Genomic DNA, 14,015 nt, shown 5'->3' with positions numbered 1-14,015 from the left:
GCCAATCTGTCCTCAAGTGGAATGGCCTTGGAAACCGCTGTATGCCCTGGTGTATATTTGGATGGCTTTTCTACCATCAACCGTGACCAATTATCTTCAACGGTTTCTACTTCTAACACATCTACCTGTCTCTTGGACCCCATCCCGACGAGGCTGCTTAAAGACCTATTGCCTTTAATTGGCAGCTCTCTATTAGATATTATCAATGTGTCCCTGCTAACAGGCCACGTACCACATTCCTTCAAAGTAGCTGTCATTAAACCGCTCCTGAAGAAGCCCACTCTGGATCCAGAGGTGTTGGCTAACTACAGACCGATCTCTAACCTCCCCTTCCTCTCCAAGATCCTTGAGAAAGTGGTCGCAAATCAGTTGTGTGACTTTCTACATCATAAATGTTTATTTGAGGAGTTTCAGTCAGGATTTAGAAAACACCACAGCACCGAGACAGCACTGGTGAAAATTACAAATGACCTCTTAATGGCAGCAGATAAAGGACTCCTCTCTGTACTGGTCTTGTTAGACCTTAGTGCTGCATTCGACACCATTGACCATGACATCCTATTACAGAGACTGGAGCAGTCGATTGGCATTTCAGGCACGGCACTAAGTTGGTTTAAATCCTATTTATCAGATCGATCTCAGTTTGTATTTGTAAACGATGACGCCTCGATAACCACCAACGTTAGTCACGGAGTTCCACAAGGTTCTGTGCTTGGACCAATTTTATTTACCTTATACATGCTGCCTTTGGGCAATATTATCAGAAAACACTCCATTAACTTTCATTGCTATGCAGATGATACTCAACTATATCTATCGATAAAACCAGAGGAAACCAACCAACTAAGTAAAATTCAAGCATGTCTTAAAGACATAAAAACATGGATGACCTGCAACTTCTTGATGTTAAACTCAGACAAAACCGAAGTAATTTTACTCGGCCCTGAGCACCTCAGAGATCAATTATCTGGTGATGTGGTTTCTGTAGACGGCATTGCCCTAGCATCCAACACCACTGTAAAGAATCTTGGCGTTATCTTTGATCGGGACTTGTCCTTTAACTCCCACGTAAAGCAAATCTCAAGGACTGCATTCTTTCATCTACGTAATATTTCAAAATCAGGCACATCTTGTCTCAAAAGATGCAGAAAAATTGGTTCACGTTCGTTACTTCGAGACTGGATTACTGCAACTGCTTATTATCAGGCTGCTCTAATAAGTCTCTTAGGTCCCTCCAGTTGATCCAGAATGCTGCAGCTCGTATTCTCACTAAAACTAAGAAAAGAGATCACATCACTCCTGCACTAGCTGCTCTGCACTGGCTCCCAGTAAAATCAAGAATCACTTTTAAAATTCTTCTCTTAACGTACAAAGCCTTGATTGGTGATGCACCATCATATCTTAAGGAGCTTGTAGTACCATATTGCCCCACTAGAGAGCTGCGCTCACTAAATGTGGGACTACTTGTAGTTCCTAGAGTCTTAAAAAGTAGAATGGGAGCCAGAGCCTTTAGTTATCAAGCTCCTCTTTTATGGAACAATCTTCCAATTTCAGTCCGGGAGGCAGACACAGTCACCTCATTTAAGAGTAGACTTAAGACTTTCCTCTTTGACAGAGCTTATAGTTAGGGCTGAATCAGGTTCACCTGGTCCAGCCCCTTGATATGCTGCTATAGGCTTATAGCTGCCGGGGGACGCTTTAGGATGCACTGAGCACCTATCTCCTCTTTTCTCTCCTTAGGGATTAATTTTCATCTCTCAATCACACGTTACTAACTCTGCTTTCTCCCCGGAGTCCTTGTGACTTCACGTCTCATGGGGTCATCGGACCCTATAAGACGGCATAGGTCCTATCTGCCTGATGGATCATCGAGGTCTGGGTCGTGGAATTCCTGCTACTGACTACGCCACTATCCTGTTGAGACTCCGCCCACTCCTCCTCCCCACCGCCATCTGCCTGATGGATCGTGGAGGTCTCCATCGTGGAATATGCCTCATATGAACTATTCATACACTCTGTCATATTCATTGAATGTATTTTAACTCTAAATCTGTCCTTCTGTACACATTACATCTATTGCACCTGTCCATCCTGGAGAGGGATCCTCCTCTGTTGCTCTCCTGAAGGTTTCTTCCCTTTTTTTTCCCCCTGAAGGGTTATTTGGGAGTTTTTCCTGGTCCGATGCGAGGTTTTGGGGCAGGGATGTCTATGTGTACAGATTGTAAAGCACTCCGAGACAAATTTGTAATTTGTGAAATTGGGCTATACAAATAAACTGAATTGAATTGATAGTAGGCAGTCTGGCGTAGCAAAATACAAAAACAAACTGACTTGACTCGCCAGGCGCCTCAGCGTAGAAGAAGCAGCAACAAGTACCCGTTGGCTCACGAGCGCCCCCTGCAGGGCGGCAGAGTATTATCTGCCTCACCCTGCGCCTTTTCACTGCAGTTTCATTTACCATCAGCAAATTTCATTTACCATCTGCCTCACCTGCCTCACCTGACCGCACATCCCTGATAACATGTATATACCAAGATTGAAGTTTTTTTATGATTGTGAATACTTGAAGAACCAGACACCACAACGGACTCGCTTTTCAGTATATTTTACTTGTTTTGTAACATGAATCCACGGCCTTATCCGAAGAACCTTTTGGGATGCTTTGTCAGTGGAACCTGAGATTTTTTAAAACTCCATTGAGGGAGTAGTTAAGTAGTATACTTTAGGTTTGTGACATGTAAGTTCCAATTCTCTAGGTAACAAAACAAAAAAATATTTCTAAAAGACAATGAAAGATTCATAAACAGAACATTAACAGTGTTGAGGTTTCTTTCGACAGGAATGAGGTGAGGTGGAGAAAAGAGAACACCACTCTCTGCTGGAGAGAGGAGAGAACAGGTGGTGCTAATTTGCACCAACAGGTCAGGGGGTGGGACAGGTCACACTCCTGGAGCACATCGTTGGGCACTCAAGCAGTTGGGTACATGTGAGAAAACTAAAAAGTAAACACTAAAATAAGACTAAAAAGTGAGTATACATTTACAGGACTGTCTCAGAAAATTAGAATATTGTGATGAAGTTCTTTATTTTCGGTAATGCAATTAAAAAAACAAAAATGTCATGCATTCTGGATTCATTACAAATCAACTGAAATATTGCAAGCCTTTTATTCTTTTAATATTGCTGATTATGGCTTACAGCTTAAGAAAACTCTAAAATCCTATCTCATAAAATTTTAATATTTCCTCAGACCAAGTAAAAAAAAAGATTTATAACAGCTGAGTGTTTGTCAAGGCTCAGGAAACCCTTGCAGGTGTTTCGAGTTAATTAGACAATTCAAGTGATTTGTTTAATACCCTACTAGTATACTTTTTCATGATATTCTAATATTTAGAGATAGGATATTTGAGTTTTCTTAAGCTGTAAGCCATAATCAGCAATATTAAAAGAATAAAAGGCTTGCAATATTTCAGTTGATTTGTAATGAATCCAGAATGCATGACATTTTTGTTTTTTTAATTGCATTGCAGAAAATAAAGAACTTCATCACAATATTCTAATTTTCTGAGACAGTCCTGTATATGTGCAACGGTGATAAAAGGCACGATAGCACAGTGTGTCATCATGCTTCACCAGTTCCCCTCCAATTAGCCTCAGGTCAAGTGAGTCAGATAATTCATTTCAGCTGGACATAAATGCTAAGTGCGATGCCTCTTATGGCGCATCAATAAGAGTCAGTGATATTTATTCAGCAGACAGGACAGCAGACAGTGTGTCATGTTGTCATTGAACTTCCGTACTGGCGTTGTGGTTCATCGGGTTTTTGCATTCACCTTTTGTTCTCAGTTTATTAACCTTAAACATTTTCGGATAACTCCAGGCAGCAGGACCACATGGAATATTACTTTGCAACAAATAAATAATTAAAAAACATTTTAACTTCCGTTAATAAGAAAGTGATCCTCATTTAGTAAATATCTATGTTTTTTAATAGATTCCAAAATAGAGCATATATTTCGATATGGTTTAAGCATGATGACCGTGTGCTGATCTTAAAGCTCGGGCCATATATTACTTGTTTTTAGTTGACGGCAACTACACTGGAAAGAAAACCTTGAAATAAGGATGACTTGTATTTTCCAAATAACTTTTGGCATTCTTAAATCAAAATGTATCAACACACAAAAAGATGTCGAGGACTACCTTGTGAAAAGCAGATCAGGTGGACGTCACTGAATGTGTAACAAAAGACATTTTCTACAAGATTAGCAAAAACAAAAACTCATTAACTCCAGAGATTCAAGGAGAGAGTGTAAACAAAGACTAGAGGCGTCAGTGTTGCAGTAATTTACACAATATCCAGCTCTGATTACATTTCTGTAGTACCCAAAACTGGATTCTGGCCCCAGCGCAAAATATGTCTCTCATGCTACAGGCATATAATTGGAATCTGGGAGTCATTTATTGGGCAGATGATGTTGATGCTTTAGAGCTTGACTGACCACACCGCCTTTGTGCAAATCTACACACTACTTGAGTAAATACTTTCACATCTAATAAAAAGGGGTGAAATGAAAAAGAAATAACATATGAATTAAAGATAACATTTGATAAAGTAAAAGTAATAACATTTTTGGTTTGTACAGTGGGGGGGTTAGTGATTTTTTTTGGGTGCAACCCTTTTTTAGTAACTACAACATGTTGAATGGTCGACTATCGGTGACGCCGTCTTCAGAGTGTAAGTCGCATGAAGCAGGCAGTCAATATACTCATTCCATTTTCTTCTGGCAAAATTTAAAAATGCTGCATAAGCTCTGCAATTTGTATTCTTTTCTTTCTGACCATCTGCACCTCCATGATCTCAAAACTGCACTTCAAGCTAAATATTTCAACTCTATGCTCTGAAACACACATCAAAACTGAGAGGAGGGTGGAGAAAGGCAGAGGAGAGCTGAGGGAGAGACAGATAAACAAGACTATATTGGCTTTGAGTGTCTAAATCCTGCCTGCAAATAATGGACGTAACTGGGGGGGGGGGGCTTGGGTCGGGTTATGGCGATAGTCGGTGAAGGCAGGACAGCAGCGCTGCGGGGGCCCCTGCGAAAGTCGACCTCAATGAGCGCTGAGAGCCCCAGCAGCGTAACTCACGGAGCTGTCCTGCCAGTTCCTGCACTCACTCGATTGGGCGTAGTTCAGGAAAGAAAAGTTCATATCTAAGCCAGACTTCTTCAGCTCAGCCACAGCCTGAAAAACAGGAATAGCTGCACTTAGTTGGGCAGTAAGGATATAATGTCTCATTCTCACAACAGGAGGTATTTGTCCAAATGTATCCATTTAATGTATTTTACAGGTCGTCGTTTTCAATTGACTTTTCACAAAACCAATTAAAAGCTTTTCAACTGTAACTATACGCCCGTCAAGCTTTAGATTTCCCCACATTAAAAGGCACTGTGCATAAAGGCTGCAGTAAAGGCCATACTCTCGATATGAAGTGTTTGGACGGTGGTGCCTTAATGAGTCCTTTACAAAAAACAAGCACAGGATCATCGGGGATGGATGAAATGGTCAATGTGTTGCATTTCAACATATTGGAATGTAACACGTTGTGATGTATTTCTGTGTGTGGACAGAAAGCTTGACGTAGAGGTGTACTATCAGTAACCGAGGAAGGCAGAGTTTAGCAAACAGTCGATTGAACTCTCAACAACATGTCTACATGATGTTAAATAATCCAAAACACCTGTTGAGTCTCTTCTTCTGTGGTACTTACATTTAGAAGCACTCCAATAGGGTGACGCCCACAGATGGTGTTGCGGTACTTCTTCAAGTAGTTGGTGAAAGACATGGGATCCAGCTGTTCAATAATGCCCATCCCCTTCCGAAGCAAAGAAAAAGGTGAAGTTTCTCAATATAATTGTGTTTAATTTGACTATTTAATCTCTCGAAAGCAGTCATTTCTGTAAGATGTGTTCAAGATAACATTCTTTTGAATCCCAAAAATGAAAATACTAGCCACATCCTGTCTGCCCTTCTGTATTCCAATGGCCTTAAACATTGTGTATTTTTAGAAGATACATGGAAGTAAAATGAGGTATACAAATTATAACCCATAAGAATTGTGCGTCTTGCTCATTTAGTTATGTCTATTTAATGTGTACTTTATTCCCATAACAACTGTGCATGTGGCAAATGCTAATCTTCAAAAAAATAATTTACAGAATTTGCTCACATTAAAATAAAATATATCTCAGCGGTTACCATTTTATCAAGATGCTCGATAGAGTTGTGGATCTCCCCTTGAGATTCATCATAGTATGTGTAGCGGAACCGTTGACCTTCAAAAAGAGAAATGCAAAAGATCAGATCAAAAAACAATTTCATGGCAGAAGACTGTCAAAATGAGTCATTTTCAGTGCTTTTCTTTGTCAATACCTACCCCAGTGGCAGAAGTCGGATGAGATAATGAAAAGGTTGGAAGGGTCTGCCAGGTACTTGCTGAGCAGCTTCCCATATTCCTGTTCCTTGGACTCACTCAGGGCCCCCACAAGCACAGGGACGATGCTAAACTCGTCCTTGTGGCTGCAATATCAGATTATTGAACTAACAATTTGAGTACAATAACTAAACCTCCATGTCAAAACGATGTTCAATGGGCAAGGGTGTAAATAAAATCTGCATTCATAGTTTTATTTTCCATAGAGCATCTATCATTGAAAACAAATGGCAAACTGCCGGCACACTACCCTCCTACTGGTGCGTTGCTCTTATATACCCTACATGTAACACCTACATTACTAATATGTCTCGTAAGTCAACACCAGTTTTTTTTGTTCAATTTGATTGTCATTCGTTGAGCTAACTAGCCAATCCGTGCTCCTCTGCACCGAGAATATACCTTTGACTCCTTCCAACCTAAGAAGAGGGCTGTTAGGCATCACCCTATGTCATATGTGTCTTTGATCCAATGGGATTCTGTTCAACAATGTGTAGAGAAAGTTAATGAAAGAACGAAAAGAATGAACAGAATGCAACACACATTCCTGCCAATGGTGTCACACAAGTGCACAGGTCTACAAGTGACAGTAGCACGGCAAGATAAGCTGGCATTTGATAGCAAAAACAGGGAAGAAGAAGAACGCTAGCAAATAAACATGAACTAGGCAGGATTTTAAATCCTTCTATTAAAAAATATATATATATATATATATCGGCTCTACAAATGCATTTACATTTGTTGGAGCTCAAAGATTTATACAATGCGTTTTGTTGAGAAACACTGAATGTACATATCACTTTTGGTTTATCACGTTATAGAACGTTTGTTTGGAAGAAAACTCCACAAGGCACCGTTAAGAAGGAGCTTCATCCCGTGAGGCCGCTCCCTCTGTATGTGTATAGTGTTGATTCTTTAGTTCAATGAATGCCACTTCTATATGCATTACCTCTCCATGGCTTTAGCAGTGTAAGGCAAGTGCATTTCAATACTGTGCTCATCTTCATCTGTTTGCAGACTCATCCGCTCAAACAACCCAGTTTTCCAGAGGTCAGCATAAACTGTAAAACAGAGGTGAGTTTCACTTTAATTTGTGCATGTTATGATGACAGTGTCTACTGATTAAGTCATTTTTTTGGAGCTGCATACTCGATTAGTTTGGGTACCCTGATAAGTGTCTAGCTGAGAAAAACCTCATCATCGACAAAGAAACAAATTCTGGGTTGTTTTGGAGGTTTCTTTGTGTCTCTAGAAAAGGTGTTTGCCTCACTACATTCTACACTAAACAAACCTGAACTGCAATCAAAACTGATTATGTTACTACCTCACATGACCCTGAAAACACGGTCCGAAGTAATTACCTCATTGGCATGCAATAACATCTGAGATTGAGCGACAAACACGCAGACAAAAAAGTAGAAATCACAATGTCATGAGTGAAAACAGTGAATACCCTTGTGGTCGATTCTCAGGTCATAGAGAGGTGTTCTATAGATCTCTGCAGGTGACAGGGCACAGCGGGAGAGGGGCACATGGTGTGAAGGTCCCAGGATGAACACCCTACGACTGAAGGGCAACAGGATTTTATCTCACTCACTCTATTCACAAAAGGCACACCTCCAGCACTATATTCTACTATCTGAACTAACATCTGTTCACTCTGTGGGGAGGAGAGGGGGGATTTAAGATCAGAAAAGTAACACAAAGCATTTTCTTATGTAAGAAATTGAGATGAAATGTGAATGACTTACGTAACAGAGGGATCAATCTGCTTGTATGCATATGCTGCACAACCACCACAGTAGGTATACCCAGCATGCCTGCAAAGGAAAACACATGTCAAATTAGAAATTGAGTCCACTTTCTCAGATACCTTTTGGCAGGTTCAGATTGTATTAAACGTGATCTCACGGCGCTATGATGGCTCTTGCAGGTTTGATTGTAGACTCTGCTTTAGACAGCCAGCCTTCTAGTTGTGCGTTCAGCTGGGATCCTGAAAAGGTAGTTTAAAAACAACAACAAAAATAATATTTCAAAACAACTTTATTTTCGATTACTTGGTTTTAAAGACCAACTCTTACTTCTCTCTCTATGCTTCCTTCAAAGACTAAGAATTACAAATGACACGGAAATCAGAAATTGGATTTAATAGACATGGCAAAGCTACACGTATGGATCACTTTAATCAAGGTGATATGTCACTGTAATAATCCCTATAGCCGGAATCTAAATGTGGCAATAGTGGTTGATTAAACATTGTCATTAAAATATTATTAGGATTAAATATTATTCGTGTAATTCTTATAATTAGAATAATTCACTGTCAATCCAGAGCCTTGTGGTCCAAGTTGAACAATAAAAGTAATGTGAAATCAAGCTTGTTTACTACCTAACTTGACAAACCACCCGTATTTACTGGGGCCAGAGGTGGTGACGTCACGTCAACATCAGTCCAACACAGCTGACAACTAGAGATGCACCGATCAGGTTTTTGGTGCCGATCACCGATCTCTGGAATCAATATCTGCCGATCACCGATAATTAGGGATGGGTATCGTTTGGGTTTTTTCCGATACCGGTGCTAAACCGGTACTTTTAAAACGATACCGGTGCCTAAACGGTGCCTGAACCGATACTTCTTTTTTTTAAACGTACAATGAGGACATTAAAAACCTCTTCGGCCATATTCCCTGTAGAAGCCGTTATCATGGAGCACTGACACACAACGGATATCAGACTGTTAACATACACAATGTATGTTCTCCATTATATGATGTGATATGTATCGTCATGTGCAGACTTTATAGGGTTAATCCTGTCACTGTTGATGGGCAAAGAGAACAACCAATCAGAGGGACTGAAGATGACACGTGACAAATAAAGTGTTGCTTCTGACAGCGAGAGTTACACAAACAAAGTGACGCCCCACGGTCTTTATTCCTCCGTCATTATATTCCCGGTAACACCGGGTGTACAGCCGGGATCGCTGGACACCAACACATCTGCTAGCAGACTGTCACGCTCGTAGCTCGTAGCTAGCGCGAGCTACGAGCTAGCTTAAACATGGTTATAATGGCTAATTTATTATTTTTTGGGCTACTTTTATGAATGCAAGACTTGCAATCAACGTTCCGGTACTAATCTGAGTTAAGGCTGCTCGTCATCATCGGTCTCCCCGTCGCGCCCAGCCTGACGCTGGTGTGCTCCACACGGGCTCACTAGTCACACACGGCCACGCCTCCGCTGTCAAAGTTAAATACGATAGGCTATCGTAACCTGCTGACAGGGCGGAGTCACCAGAGAAGTTCACAACAATAGTTTTTTTCAAATTTCAATCGGCTCAGGCACCGGAAAGAAGCACCGAAATGTGCGTTGCGTTTCGGTCCGGGTAATACCGGTTGTATTGGAACCGGTACCATATTGGCACCGGGTTTCGGTACCCAACCCTACCGATAATACCGATCACCGATCACCGAAATCAGTATCTGCCGATCCGATAATACCGATCACCGATCACGGTGTCGATTGAAGCATTCTATTTATTGTGTAGCATTATTGCCTAGGACTATGAGGAAATACATATATAAAGCAACTCAAACATTAAAGAAATTACCGATTTCTTTAAACATTTAGGACTTTTACTTTGAAAAAAGTCCTAATTGATACATTAAAATTGTTTGATTGCTATTGTAGGGGATTTCAGATATGTATGGAACACATCTGCATTATTCATTTCCTTGAACTCTTGGGGAAATCTATTTACAGGACTTTTTTTAACATACAAAAGTCTGACTTATTTTTATAAACTCTTCCTTGGTACAGTAAAAATGTTTTAATGTTAGCATAATTTAAGCTAAATCTTAGAAACGATCTATAAAGATACAAAATCAGTTCATTGTTTACTTTTATATGTTAGTGTTTGATTTGTCGACATCTTATTTTGAAAACCGGATGTTTTCACGTAAATCCTTCTGCTAACTTTATCAAAACCCTCGCGCGCTCCCGATCCAATGCGTTTACCGTCAGCATCAGTCTATAGGGGCTCAGACATGTGAGTGTCGGCTGAGTTGACCCAGTGATTCAACTCGGGGGACGGGGACGCCGCTCGGTGCGTGAGGATCCCCTCGTGGATCTCTGCACTCTGCCGACCCTCGCCGGGCGCATCGTCTCCGTTGCAGTGCGCGGCGATTGAAACGTCTCTGATAGTTCTCCCAGATGTTACGTCATCTGATCGGCCGTTTTGAGAACGCCGATCAAAACCTATAATGTGCATCCCTACTGACAACCGATATAATTGGTTTCGTAAAAAACAAACAAGGACATCGTGGTGCATTGTGCGTTAGATCTGCCTTCAACTGTAGCTTGTGAACATCTTTTTGTTTACGATTATTATGAGCCTAAAACGGTTATTACAAACAACGCAACACCTTCTCAAAAAGGTATAAACAGGCAGGGTTTCGGTTTTCGGTTCTATTCATACACTCTGTCATATTCATTGAATGAGTTTTAACTCTAATGATTCCTTATGTACACATGACATCTATTGCACCTGTCCATCCTGGAGAGGGATCCTCCTCTGTTGCTCTCCTGAAGGTTTCATCCATTTTTTCCCCTGTCTATGTGTAAAGATTGTAAAGCCCTCAGAGGCAAATTTGTAATTTATGATATTGGGCTATACAAAATAAACTGAATTGAACTTAATGGAGATCAACCAAACCACACTAAATGGCGTAACTTTAAATTGCTGCCGCAAGTCGTTTTGGGGGTACGTGAATGTCTTATTCTCGCCAAATAGCAGGTAACGGAGGCCAGGAAGTTCTGCAAAGCTTTGACCCCTTTGAAAAAAGAAAAAAAAGGTGAGCAGCAGATGTCTGTTGGTTTAGAATAATGGCATCGACCGCCCGAGCAGGAGAAGTGCTGAATAAGCTCCAGTCAACCAAGGCACCCGACGGGACGGCAGAGAGGAAGGAGGCTGTCAACAGCAGCTCCTGTTAGCGAGACGACTTTCCCCAGCTGGACGAACTCTATGACCCTGTCGTTAGCCGTCAGCTGTGGCAAGACATTATTAGACTGTTTCAAATAAAAATGTCATACTCAAGATAACGACGTTTGCACAATATATATATATATTAAAGCAATAAAACAAACTACCGCGACAGAAATCAACAGCTAGCACACTTCTAACAGGGACGGTGTTGTGTAGACAGTTACCCGAAGCAGAGTACCAGCTGCCGGCGTGACTCGCTTCTCGGCACACCACTCGGTTCGACATCTTGCTTCCCAAGCCGCCTATCTTGGTCTGCTGAACCCTTGTCAGGCGAAACAAGGTTTAATTTCCTTTTGGCAAGAGCCAGTGTCGGCGAACAGCAGAGGAGAGGCGCTCCCAGCTAGCGGACTGGCTCGTAAAGACAAAGGGCAGTTCGATTGGAAAAACAGCGGAGCTAGTTAGCTGGCTACCGAGCTCCGGGCTCCGTCAGCTGGCCGTCGATGTGTCGGTGAAAGAGGGAGCTGGAGAGACACGTTCACGGCAGCTCGTCAGGCCGTCTGGCGCTGTTGTCAAATTTGGAAAGGCACAAAATAAAAATAAATGAAACATGTGTAATGTGCCGATATGGTGTAGACAGACGATAAATGACAGAACCACAGTTGTCACAGTCGGAACCAGCGGATTATTGTTTTCTTCTTCTTTCTTTTTTTTCGTTCTTCTTCTTCTTCTCGTGGGCATCCAACTTGTTGGTGCATTGCCGCCACCTTCTGGTCCGGAGTGTGGAGCAGACAATAGACCTACAACGTATCCCTCTAAAAAATGTAGACCAATTAAATAGTATTAAAAATAGACATATAATAAAATGCTAACTCCATCAAACTGCATCGCACCCTATCCCTGCTCATCATGTCTGCCCCCGTTAACCCATGGTCCTTAACCTTCTGATAACTTGCCGGTATTCCTCTCTCCTCAAATTCATAAAACCTTACTATTATCGCAATTTCATTTATCTGACTTATATTGTAATAAGATATATATATATATATATATATATATATAGCAATTTATAATATTTAGGCAATAGGTTCAGGTTTTATGGAACAGCCTTGTTTTTTTTAATTCAACATCACGTAATTTACACAATCCAAAAGTCAGATTCCCCAAACCGTCCTTCAGTTTCATTGCCAGAGCTACCAACTCTCACGATTTCGCCGTGTGACACACGCTTTTGCATGTTTTCACACGCTCTCACGCCACACAACCAATTTCTCACGGCAAAAGAAATTCTGATTTTGGGCCGAGGCGCGTTGGTTTCTTTTCAAACTCCGCGACAATAGATGGCGCTAAGGAGCGCATCGATAAATCTATTCGCTGCATAGACATCCTATTTACCCCAAAGAGTCCCGAAGTTAGCAACAGAAGAAGATTTTCAAACAGACACAACGAGCAGAGACTACGGTATGTTAATGCAGGGCTCTCAAGTGTCACGCATTGAGCGTGACAGTCACGCATTTCGGTCTTACGTCACGCACTCCCGCCACACATCGTATTTCTCACGCTGAAAAAACTCTCGGCTATTTAATGTTTTAATGTGCCGCAGCGCGCCAACATGAGCTGGCCGCGCTGCCCTCACCGAGGAGGAATCAAGCGCTCCCCTGGAGTTCTGCTGTGAGGAGCCACTTATGATAGATAGATAGATATACAGGACTGTCTCAGAAAATTAGAATATTGTGATAAAGTTCTTTATTTTCTGTAATGCAATTAAAAAAACAAAAATGTCATGCATTCTGGATTCATTACAAATCAACTGAAATATTGCAAGCCTTTTATTCTTATAATATTGCTGATTATGGCTTACAGCTTAAGAAAACTCTAAAATCCTATCTCATAAAATTTTAATATTTCCTCAGACCAAGTTAAAAAAAAGATTTATAACAGCTGAGTGTTTGTCAAGGCTCAGGAAACCCTTGCAGGTGTTTCGAGTTAATTAGACAATTCAAGTGATTTGTTTAATACCCTACTAGTATACTTTTTCATGATATTCTAATATTTAGAGATAGGATATTTGAGTTTTCTTAAGCTGTAAGCCATAATCAGCAATATTATAAGAATAAAAGGCTTGCAATATTTCAGTTGATTTGTAATGAATCCAGAATGCATGACATTTTTGTTTTTTTAATTGCATTATAGAAAATAAAGAACTTCATCACAATATTCTAATTTTCTGAGACAGTCCTGTATACTTTATTAATCCCCAAGGGGAAATTTGTCGTGACAGTAGCAGCACCAATAAACTAAACACACAAGAATAAAAAACAAAACACAAAATATAAGAAACAGGGATGAAAGATATAGAAGTATACAAAGTAAAATAAAAGTAAAATACAAAAACAAAACAAAATATATATGTACGTATACAACACACATGCATACACAACACACAACACCAATGACAAATCAAATCAAATACAAAAATATTAAATATAGACAGTGTGCAAAAAGCAAAGAGTGTGTACATGTGCAGATGAAATGAAA

General features: G+C 40.7%; 1 protein-coding gene across 1 annotated transcript; it reads right to left on the bottom strand.

Moving 5' to 3' along the window:
* Window positions 1–4,144: 4,144 nt before the first annotated feature.
* memo1 (mediator of cell motility 1) lies at window positions 4,145–12,156 on the bottom strand. Its single transcript, XM_056435583.1, has 9 exons — window positions 11,705–12,156; window positions 8,405–8,486; window positions 8,245–8,313; window positions 7,947–8,059; window positions 7,443–7,554; window positions 6,437–6,579; window positions 6,259–6,335; window positions 5,771–5,875; window positions 4,145–5,244 (listed from the first exon to the last, which is right to left on the bottom strand). The coding sequence occupies exons 1-9, from the start codon at window positions 11,763–11,765 to the stop codon at window positions 5,113–5,115; spliced, it is 894 nt and encodes a 297-aa protein (XP_056291558.1). The 5' UTR covers window positions 11,766–12,156; the 3' UTR covers window positions 4,145–5,112.
* Between the last annotated feature and the right edge of the window lie 1,859 nt (window positions 12,157–14,015).

This window comes from Pseudoliparis swirei, chromosome 17 (genome assembly GCF_029220125.1).
Source record: "Pseudoliparis swirei isolate HS2019 ecotype Mariana Trench chromosome 17, NWPU_hadal_v1, whole genome shotgun sequence".
Lineage (NCBI taxonomy): Eukaryota > Metazoa > Chordata > Actinopteri > Perciformes > Liparidae > Pseudoliparis > Pseudoliparis swirei.
Note: the sequence above shows the minus strand (reverse complement) of the source record. Positions and strands in the feature narration are given on the sequence as shown.